The sequence below is a fragment of the Rosa rugosa genome, chromosome 2, assembly GCF_958449725.1.
Source record: "Rosa rugosa chromosome 2, drRosRugo1.1, whole genome shotgun sequence".
Taxonomy (NCBI): domain Eukaryota; kingdom Viridiplantae; phylum Streptophyta; class Magnoliopsida; order Rosales; family Rosaceae; genus Rosa; species Rosa rugosa.
Window position 1 is genome coordinate 65,290,235 of NC_084821.1, and position 10,508 is coordinate 65,300,742.

Sequence of the window (10,508 nt, forward strand, 5' to 3'; positions counted from 1 at the left end):
AGTAATTTCTATTGCAGGAATAAAAAATAACAGGTGGTGCAAAGACGTCCCACCAAACTAGACCATTAGAAGAACAACAAAAATTAGCAAGAGCATCTGCACTTGATTATCTTCTCTGAAAATATGTGAGGAGCGGAATTTGATTTGAGCTATTTGATGTGAATAGTTACCCCATGCAACTCGAAGACACCAATGCACCAAATGAGGAGAATCTGCCTCCAACGTCTAGATATGCTTCTAATCTCTAATCCAAGCTAAATCAATGACTTTAATGATTGTACGTTCTTACCTTTGTATCCATCGAACTGGGAATGTCAAGATATAAGATTGAAGATTTTACAAGTGCTGAAGATTTTTTCTTTCTTCTTTATTTTCTTAACTAGACCATCAATTCTAAACGATCAGTAACTATAATTCAAGACATTGAACATGGAGTATGGTCATCATGCTTTCGTGACTTTGATCATATATCCCCCAATAACATGAGATGCATGTCTACCTCTATCTCCATCCTTTGCTTTCTATTCCAACTTCCTTTAGTGACCAAACAGGCAAACACATTGGACTGGCTGAAGTCATTTGCAATATATACGATTATGACCATAGAGAATATATAAAAGAATGTAATGCATGTTCTTCTTCCTCAACCATGTTGAATTCATCGGTACTTCGGCAGTAGTTATGGAGATCGATGTTATATATTATTCACGTACTGCTCAACAATTGAGTGATGAAATTTTGTGACATAAAACACCGGTCTCTTATATTAATAGACTTTTTCTTCCTCAAAAATATCCCAAAATATAATTGTTCTTCTCCATTAGTTCTCAACCTTTCCTTTCAAAAAAAAAAAAAAAAAAATAACAAGCTAGTTTAATTACCTCCACATCACATGGTGATCCATACAAGGACCTCTGGAAGACGTTATGGCAAGCCAAAGTACCTGGCAAGGTGAGTATTTGTGTGTGGCGTGCTTGTAATAATTTGCTTCCCACTCGAGAAAGACTGCTTACTAAAGGGTATGATGGAGATCCCAACTGCCTCCTGTGTAACCATCGCATGGAGGATGTAGTTCATTTGTTCTGCAAATGCCAGGTTGCGTCCACCATACTCTCGAATCCTCCTTTTAATCTACATGATACTATTTTACCATCCCTTAATTTCAAGGAATGGATGTTGGAAAGGGCTGTCACTCTGAGTCCGGACAGCTTTGCACGTTTAATGATGATGATTTGGGCTATGTGGAAAAACAGAAACAACATGTTGTGGTCTGGTATACAACAAACAGCCCAAGATATGCTATTAAGCAGCTTCTCCTGGCTTGATGAGTTTCAGAAGGCTCAAGGAGGTGTGAAAAAACCTCAGGTGCTTTTACGTCCTAAGTGGAAACCTGATGAGCATGGTGCTCTTAAATTGAACGTGGATGCTGCGTTCTTATCATCAACAACTAAGGGAGGTGTTGGAGGCGTCTTACGGGATGCCTCAGGAAGATTTGTCGCAGCCTTTGCTAGTCCAGTTGGACATGCTGCGTCTCCGAAGCAATGTGAGCTCATGGCCATTCGGGCTGGTCTTGATTTACTGGTCTCCCTCCAAGTGCAACAGGTGGTGGTGGAAAGTGATAGCACAATGGCCATTGCCGAGGCTCTATGTTCTGATTACACACTATTAGCTAATGGAGGATTAATTGATGACATACGATGTGCCATGCAGAAAATCCCAAGCATCCGTCTTGAGTATCAGCCACGATCCTCCAATATGGTGGCACATAGGCTTGCTGGCATTGGGTTTGAAACTGGTAACAGTTGTGTATGGCTAGGTCTAGCACCTGCTTGTATTCGTGATGTTCTCAATCACGATTATCAGTACCTCCATTGAGGTCTTTCTTAATAAAAGTTCTTTTATAATTCAAAAAAAAAAAAAAAATGTGGGGTGTGTGTGTATGCTTATCCTAATTAATTACGAAAATTTCACTTTGGCTGGTTAAACTCTACCTCCGATTTCTCAAAAGCCAAGAAGAGTACGTATTAAATACTAATTCATGGTTCTCATGAATTCCAATTAATTGGAATACTTATAATAATGTTGATGCAATTGATGCGTCGAGATGAGAGATTCTTACGTAGGGCAAACGTACCACGTGGCTGGTAAGGTTGCCCAATTAGTGAACATGCAAGGGGGTGTTTTGGATATTTCATTTTAATGATCAGTAAGGATAGTTTCGGAACACACTTAAAATTTTCTGAATTTTGATTGGGTTACCCCACCGCCACGTGGTACGTTTGCCCCATGTAAGAATTCCTCCATATGTTACTTTTGACCCATGTCAAACATAAAATTAGGGCTGGGCATGCAAAACCGAAGGCCCGTTCCCGTTCCGAAACCGTCCCGAAAACCACCCATACGGGCCGGTATCAAAATCTGAAATTTAATGTTTAGGCCCGCCCTGTCCAGAGAAAACAGGCCCGGTACCGGTACCAGCCCAATAGATACCGATTGGTCCCGTCCCGTCCCCTTTTAAATTAATTAAATTAAATCTTTAATTTTTTACATTACTTGGCTGAGTTTGATTGGATAGTTTAGTTGGGAACACAAAGGAATGACCACACCTGATCACTAACCTTTAACCTAATCGACTAAACCGCTAAACGAAGACGGAAGACCTCGATCACCAATTCACTCTCTTATCCACTCGATCTCCAGATCTTCTTCTGTTCTTCATCTAAATCCCAGATCCCCTCCCTGTCAACGACGAGCTCGTCTGGGACAATGTCACGCCGTTTCCCGAGCCCTGTAAAGATCGCATCGCCAACACCGTCGGAAGGTACGGTGACTGATGTGTGATGTTACAGTGAATCCCGACAGGTTTCGATCGCTTTCAATCCGTTTTCCACTTCCAATTCCCCCCACTTTCATGTTTCTGTATTTGGTTGTAGTTGAATTGGTTTTAAGAATTTGTGGATCGATGAAAGAAAGTGAAGTGAGGATAAAAATTCTTATCTTCAATTCGCTGTCTTACTTTGAATTGGTTGTGGTTCTGATCACTTTCTTTCTCATTTTTCCATAACATTCACGCACACATATGGATCTCAAGTTTTTGTCTTGTTTTTCTTTCAATTTGGGCAGCTGATGAGTCTCATGGTATTGTGGGTAATTTGCGTCTGAATATTCAATGATGTTTTACTTTCATCTTGGAGAACTGATGCCCAAGTTTTTTTTTTTTCGGTTTCCAAGTTCTATCAAGTTTCTGTTATTTTTGGCTCAATTTTGTGGGATTATCTTTGTTGTAGTTCTCAATTTTGATTTATCAAGTCATTGTTTGCTTTGTTGGCCAAAGTTTTGATCGTCACAGCTGCATCCTGGAATGATTGAAATCTGGAAATTTTGGATACCTGTTAAGTGTTAAGTACTTGAGTACTTAAGTGTGGGCAAAAAAAAAAAAAAGAGAGAGAGAGAGAGAGAGTCGGGTATCTAGAATTGGGCCCGGGCCCGACCCGATCCCGCTTGGTTTCGGTACCTTCGGTACCAACTTTAAAAAAACTTAATCCCGTCCTGGCCCGTCTCGAATAATATTTTTGGTACTGGGCTCGGTATCACTCAATAACCGGCCCGTCCTGACCCGTGCCCAGCCCTACATAAAATAGTGAGGCACAAGATGTATATTTCACTTCTGGAATTCCCGCATTGGGAAAATTTTGGATTTTACAAAAGGTAGAAATGAAACGAAAAGTTTTTTCATATTTAGTTATATTTGATAGTCAGAGAGTCCAAGACAATTGCCTCATTCGAATCTCGGAATTGCCTCATTCGAATTTTGGTCGACTGAAAACATGTAAAATAAAACTCAAAGTAAATTTAAAATTTTCTTTGTGGCCACATACGTACAAATGCACTTTAGCTAAGTTGGTAATCAATCATTTTACTCTACAGAAGATAAATGTGCAATCCTCTCTTGAGATTGCAACATATCAATATGATATGTTCCAATGGAGGAGACATGTAATAAAAATCCTTATTTGTTCATGTATTCACCACTCCAAAGGGATGAAGATCATCATTCCATTTCTTTTATTCTTTTGGGTGGTCTCTAGAAGTACAGTTATTATTTCATATTCCAGTTCCATGCTTGCTTTGTCTGAAAGTTACCTAAGTTGCAATTGTGGAAGGTTTTAGTTCACCAGAATGCCAGAAAACTGTGAACATTTCTCCCAATTGCCAGAGTTTGCAATGTCTTTTTCTGGTAATTTACATTCCTTTTTTGTTCTTTACTTGTTTAGTGGTCAAGGCAATCTTAGAGTTTGCTCTCCAAGCTATGACTCTTACAGTAGGAATTTGTTTGATTTAGAAATGTACTTAACTGGTCTCAACCAACTTATGTTGAGATAGTAGGGAAAGCTCATTTGGCTTGAGTAAATCAGAGTGTCTCTCACACACTTTGAAAAAGCTCGCCCATTTATTTATTTGCATCTTTTTATCCAAAAGCCCATGCAGGCTTGAATTTAGAACCTCATCCAGCATTGTCAATGACGCATACCCCGAAACCAATAAATCATCAACGGACCACAAATAGGTTTTGTTCAGAATGCAAAATAATTTATGTCAAATAATGCCATATTTCCAAAGCTTTACTTACTGAGTTACAAACCTATCTCACAAAAGGCAATACCAGAGTACTCCTGCTTCAGCATAACATCGTCAGTTCTATATTCACGGCGATGCTAAGTAAATATTCTTGGATTACACATAAGATGCACTTACATGCACAATGCGATATACAAAATGCGGTTCTCAGCCCAGGTTATCAAAGGGAGAGTTAAAAAGAATCTTGAAGAATTCAAATTTAATGACTATTAGTGGAGTTGCACAACCGAATTCTACTGTCTTGTGAACAAAGTTTCCGCTATCAAGCTGGAGATGGTAACGTCTGCTAGCTGTTTAGACATTCATATAAGATTCTGTTTTTATATGCTGCTAGCAGAGGAACGTGATGAACGGCTTCTGCTGCTCAGACTGATATGATCTTTCCTCAACATGGCTTCTAGATTTGGAAAGCATTTCAATGGTCTAACCTGTACATATTACGTGGAGGGTACGAAAAAGACTTCTTCAGCAAGTATATGCAGGAATGTAACAGTAAACAAAGTGACAGCAGGAAACCACCATCCTATTATTAGAATTCCCCAAACCCTTGAATGATACTTCATGAATTCAAGAAAAGTAATTCAGGATTTACAGGCCATTTAATAACTTTAATTTACCAAATGTGAAGGTTTTTTTTTTCAGTTATTCAGTTTCTCAAATTCATCTAATACTTATTCCAGAAAGATAAATCCAGAGAGGGAGCAGACCTTCCAACGCCTTTTATGGCCGATGGTGTTGTAAATAGATTCCAACCTCAAGATTATTTGCCTAAACGATGGTCTTTTAGCTGGCTTCTCATTCCAGCACTCCTCAATTAACCTGTTAGCAGGTATCAGAACAAGATCAGATAATGTTTGTGACCCTAAAGAGAGAGCACACACAGAGTTAAGAAAACAAAGTTTGATCGGCTTCTGGAAACTCAAATGCTACATTTGATGATACTCTGAGGAAGAGAAACTATACAAAACATGCTGGCAAAGAAGTAATATATGAAGGGGTTTGCATTGTCGGTAGAAACACCAATAACAAAATGCCCATCAGTAGGGACTGAAATTCCGAACAGAAACTCTAATCAATAAAAGCAGAGAAAGTTGTTTTAGCAACACACTTACTCTCTAAGGCCATGTGCATAACGCTTTACTGGAGCTCTGAAAGGTGGGCGCTCTCTTGCAACATATACTTTTGGAACTTCACTATCTTGCTTGGCAGAAAATGGTGGACAGCCTTCTATCATCTGATACAGCATACTAAGGTCAGTAATGAAGCTTGATACATTTATTGATTCATGCTTAAGAAATGGTCATCTTCTTCATGATAAACACACAATATATCTCCCATGTATTGACTTAAACTCTTTGATAATAAATTCATGTTGAAAGAGACAGTTGATGTATAACATGGGTGTGGAACTATGCACTAAGATGGCATGACAATGTCTTCATAGATGAAACTAGTCTAGGATTCAGAAATGAGCCATCTACCTCTTGTAGGATTAAAGCAAAAGAGAATACATCCACTTTTGTATCATATTCTTCATTCTTAGAAACCTCAGGAGCTATGTATCGACCTGTCAATGGAAATCAACAAATGATACTGAGTCACTCACAATCTATAACTTCAACCGATGGCATGTAAGTTTCCACAATGAAGGGCTACTAAATTATAGAAAAGTATATCTGTATAGAAAAAGAACCAGAGAGAACTACTTTTTTCCCTTTCAGAAAGATACTACCTAGGCAACACTGCACCTAAGCAACATATTAGTTTGGTAAGGATCTATTCAATATAGTATTGCCCAGAAGAAAACACTCACATGAAGCATCTTGACAAATCAAAGGCTTATCTTCTTTAACCGTCAGCAACTTGCTCACTCCAAAATCAGCAACTTTTATGGTCCCAGAATCATCTCGCAATATATTTCTGTCATCAAACTAGTTAGCAACATTAGAAGAAAAGGCCTGCCATTAACACTATTAAGGCTATCAAGGGAAACAACAGAATCCTCTTTTGAAATAGTAATGTGAATATGAACATGAGTTCTTCAGGTGAAAGACCAGTAAACGAAGAAAAGATAACCAAAGAAAATGGGCCTCTTGGTAAATGCTAAGACCAGAATGGAGATTAGAAAGAAAAAAAGAAGAAACTTACGAAGGCTCAAGATCACGATGAATAATTGGTGCTGGTTTATTCTCATGCAAATAATTCATTCCCCTGCATGATATCCAGAGATAATGTGGTAAAGAACTATATTCAAGCAATAAAAAATGATTTTGCTCTCAAAACAAAAGTAAGCAACCAAAATACATGTTAGCTGTTTATCAACCAAGCCTCAATGCGGTGATAGTCTTTACTCCTGAAGCATTCATTGTAGAATAAGTAAATCAGTTTTTACTTTAAATTGCCTTTAATACAGGAATGAAAATAAGATCTTGCAACTACAAATCCAATTATATTTTGTATGCAGAGCATCCAAGCATTAAAATTTTTAACAAGAAAGAGCTGTTAAGAACTTATATCTAGAGGTTTTCAGGACTTGAAGCAAAGACCAAGTTCAGAAGTTGGATTGGTTTAGGCAATAATGCTTTTGAAATTGCAAAAACTGATGCAGTCATTTAGATCCAGGATGCATATGCTTGATAGGATGCTTATTTCTACCAAACTAGGTAGCATATTGTGTTTGTTTTGCTCTATTCTATTCTGTGACAAGAGGAAAAAAAAAACATATAAACATGAAAAACAAATGAAAAAGAAAAAAAATTAAATTAAAGAAATGATGCCTCTCATTTCTGCAGAGCCTCTAGTAAGCCAAGAAATTTTAAATCCTGTGTTGAATCTTGGTGGACACAACAAACAGAACACATACTTTTGTTTGCCATGACAAAAAATGGAGAATAGAAGATGATGCTAAAGGAAATGCTCATTAGCTTACTTTTGTTTGCCATGACAAAAAAGGGAGAATAGAAGATGATGCTAAAGGAAATGCTCATTAGCTTACTAACCGAAGCCATCACCACTAAATAAGCAACTGGGATAAAGAACCACAATCAAATCAAGGACAGACATTTCAACAAAATGGACAATAACTCTGAAATTCAATCTATATGTAAGATATATTAATGACCTCTTTCCACTTTGTATAACATTGTACTCTTGCATTTGAGTTTTTTAACAAATGTCCTCCTTTGTAAATGCAATGAATCCTTTATTCTAACAGGTAAATTATAATTCTTCAAATTTGTTATCTGTTGATATTCAGAAAATGATCATCAAGGCCAAATCAAAAGAATAACGGACCTTGCAATATCAAGTGCAAATCTCACAGCTGTCGACGGTTTCAATGCTCCTTTTCTTTTTAAAAATGCACGTAGGTCTCCCTGCAATAAGGCCAAAACAAAATAAAGATCTACAAAATTCTAAATTTTAAGCTCCAAACTAGCTACTGTGTTCCATTTTACTTCCATGCACCTCTGTAGAGGAACGTCAACTCAACAAAGTAAAGGTTCTATGTTACCCAGGAACTCTAATCTGACTGGCAAAAAAAAAAAAAAAAAAAAAATACAAGACAGAAGATGCAAGTAAATCATATTAACAAGGTTATGCCTATTTAATTCTGCAATTAGCAATGGATCCTTAGAGCCCTATTTTGAGCACTAATATGGACAAAAAAGCACAACCATCTAAGAGCAATGAAGCACCTCAAGCTTTCACTTCACACTACCAAAACATGAGCTTTTGCTGAAACATTACGAAATATAACCATTCCTCTAACATTATGGAGGCACAAACATTGCAACTATTCCAAATGAGTTACTAGAAAATATTTTAGAAAGATTAGATACCAAATACAAGCACAGAAAAGGGACAAAACCTTAGGCAAGTATTCTGTTACAATCATCATTGGACTACTTTGAGTTACTGCACCCAGAAATTGCACTACATTTGGATGCCGTATCTTTTGAAGCAATGCAAGCTCATCCGTAAATGCCTTCCTGCAGAAAGACCAAAGTGATCCATAACTTCAAAGACCATAAAGCTAGAAAAGAAGGAATTGGAAAAATGATGAGTAGTTCATGAACAACGCACACTTTAGCCTCGTCAACAATTAGTTCCTCCGCAAGCCTTTTCACAGCAACCTGTATTCCGCGCCAAGATGCTAAATGGAATGTTCCCTGGATCACAAAGAAACAGATGAGCACAACTAACAAGACAACAAGATATTAATCAACTAGCAATAAGCAACACGCTAATTCAAACACTTCTTATAACACATTCAAAACCATAGCAAATCGACATTAACAGCTTTTCACGAGCACTTTTGCATAGGCAATTTGAACATTTAACCAGCATAAAAATATTTACCTTGGTTATTTCAACACTGTTAGTAAAATCAAGCTCCTTGGGATCAATTTCATATTCGGGAACTTCTCTCGCATACTTAACGTGCATTGGTGCCATCTGAACATTTTAACCAGCATAATATAAGCAAATCAAACAAAAACCAGCTCAGTAAAATCAAGAAAGCACTACCGTAAATCAAAATTTTACCAGAGGCTTCGCGCCGCGCTTCTCCAGAAGCTTGATCACATCATGGTTCTTATAGTATATAGCATCTGCAAGAGGCTGTTCAAGCAAAACTAGACTGTCAAAATCATCATCTTCTTCTCCGATTTCCAACTATTCGTAACATTTTCATCTACATTTCTCTAAGTCTTGTACAGAATTAAGCTTAAGCAAGCAGAGATTAAGCAATTTAAGACTAAAGCTTGGTGAGCAGGGTGAACTTACGGAGCTGCCCCAGCGATCTTTAGTATTAACATCAGCTCCGCGCTCAAGCAGCAGCGAAACGACGTCGGAGTAGCCCTGACACGCGGCGACATGCAGCGCCGTCCGATTATCGATGTCGCGGAAATTGACGTCGATGCCGGAATCGAGAAGCTCCTTGATCCCGTCCAAGTCGGCTTCATTGGCCAAGTACATGAGCCTCACTCGGGGATCGATCACCTCCACCTCGTCCTCCTCCGCGTCTCCGGCGTCGGATTCACGCTCCGGCGCCAGAGACGACTGCTTGCCCAGAGTGAACCTCAACGGCGTCGTTTTCAAATCCATGAAAGCTGCGAAGTTTTCTCTCTCTCTCTTTTTTGCTATATGTTCGACGGGTTTATAGGAAGAAGAAAAGCGCGTGTGTTTTTTTTAGCTGTAACGTTCTTCTTTTTCGGTTTCTTTTTTCAATTCGTCGTTTTATACTTTTCTGGCGATTGGGGTCGAGCGCGTGGGGAGAAACTTCGGGGTAACGACTAGTACGCGACGATGGCGCAGGGTGATAGGGGTGTAGCTAATGTGCGCGGGTGAGGTGATTGCGCCATCAACGAACTGGTCGGTAATGTGTAGCGGGTGAAGTGGTGAAGCCCTCCCTCAACTATGGTGGACCTGGAGGGGCGGGCGCGGGAGTATCGATCTAATGTGAAACCTTTATTATTATTGTTCTATCAATTTTTTCTGGGTGTTTAAAGATTTTAATGATTAGTTTAGGTCTGAAAAGAAGTGAAAATATTTTCTAATTTTTATTAAGATTGTGTTATAGACAGCCGACTTACTTAGATACCCGAACTGTTTATGGCTTAATTTTCGTCCTGAGTTGTAGTAGTTAAATTGATTCTTTACTTTTTTTTTTTTTTTTTGGAAAAATTTCTCAATTTTTATAGATCACAGAAATTACACATAATGGCTCATCCAATAGAATTGTCAAAAAGAGTCGTTATGTAAGTAATTGATTCATTACTCAATTGTGCCCTAACTGTCCGATCATACTTGTACTTATATCTCTTCTACTCATGCTTGATCTTAGTGTCAACATTAACAAGAGAAGACTA

General features: G+C 38.2%; 2 protein-coding genes and 1 non-coding gene across 3 annotated transcripts; 2 read left to right on the forward strand and 1 right to left on the reverse strand.

The window, feature by feature from the left end:
- The first annotated feature begins 1,059 nt into the window (after positions 1 to 1,059).
- On the forward strand, positions 1,060 to 1,875 carry LOC133731297 (uncharacterized). The gene has a single exon (XM_062158702.1). It carries the CDS (start codon positions 1,060 to 1,062, stop codon positions 1,873 to 1,875), a length of 816 nt encoding a protein of 271 aa, XP_062014686.1.
- A 1,239-nt stretch (positions 1,876 to 3,114) lies between these two features.
- On the forward strand, positions 3,115 to 3,208 carry LOC133734922 (small nucleolar RNA Z101). The gene has a single exon (XR_009858666.1). It is a non-coding gene; the product is annotated as a small nucleolar RNA Z101 (small nucleolar RNA).
- Positions 3,209 to 4,580: 1,372 nt separating this feature from the next.
- On the reverse strand, positions 4,581 to 9,855 carry LOC133729373 (integrin-linked protein kinase 1). Its single transcript, XM_062156887.1, has 12 exons — positions 9,424 to 9,855; positions 9,184 to 9,258; positions 8,998 to 9,093; positions 8,722 to 8,807; positions 8,507 to 8,627; positions 7,933 to 8,012; positions 6,787 to 6,849; positions 6,452 to 6,558; positions 6,120 to 6,205; positions 5,751 to 5,872; positions 5,346 to 5,457; positions 4,581 to 5,066 (listed from the first exon to the last, which is right to left on the reverse strand). The coding sequence occupies exons 1-12, from the start codon at positions 9,742 to 9,744 to the stop codon at positions 4,959 to 4,961; spliced, it is 1,377 nt and encodes a 458-aa protein (XP_062012871.1). The 5' UTR covers positions 9,745 to 9,855; the 3' UTR covers positions 4,581 to 4,958.
- Positions 9,856 to 10,508: the final 653 nt, after the last annotated feature.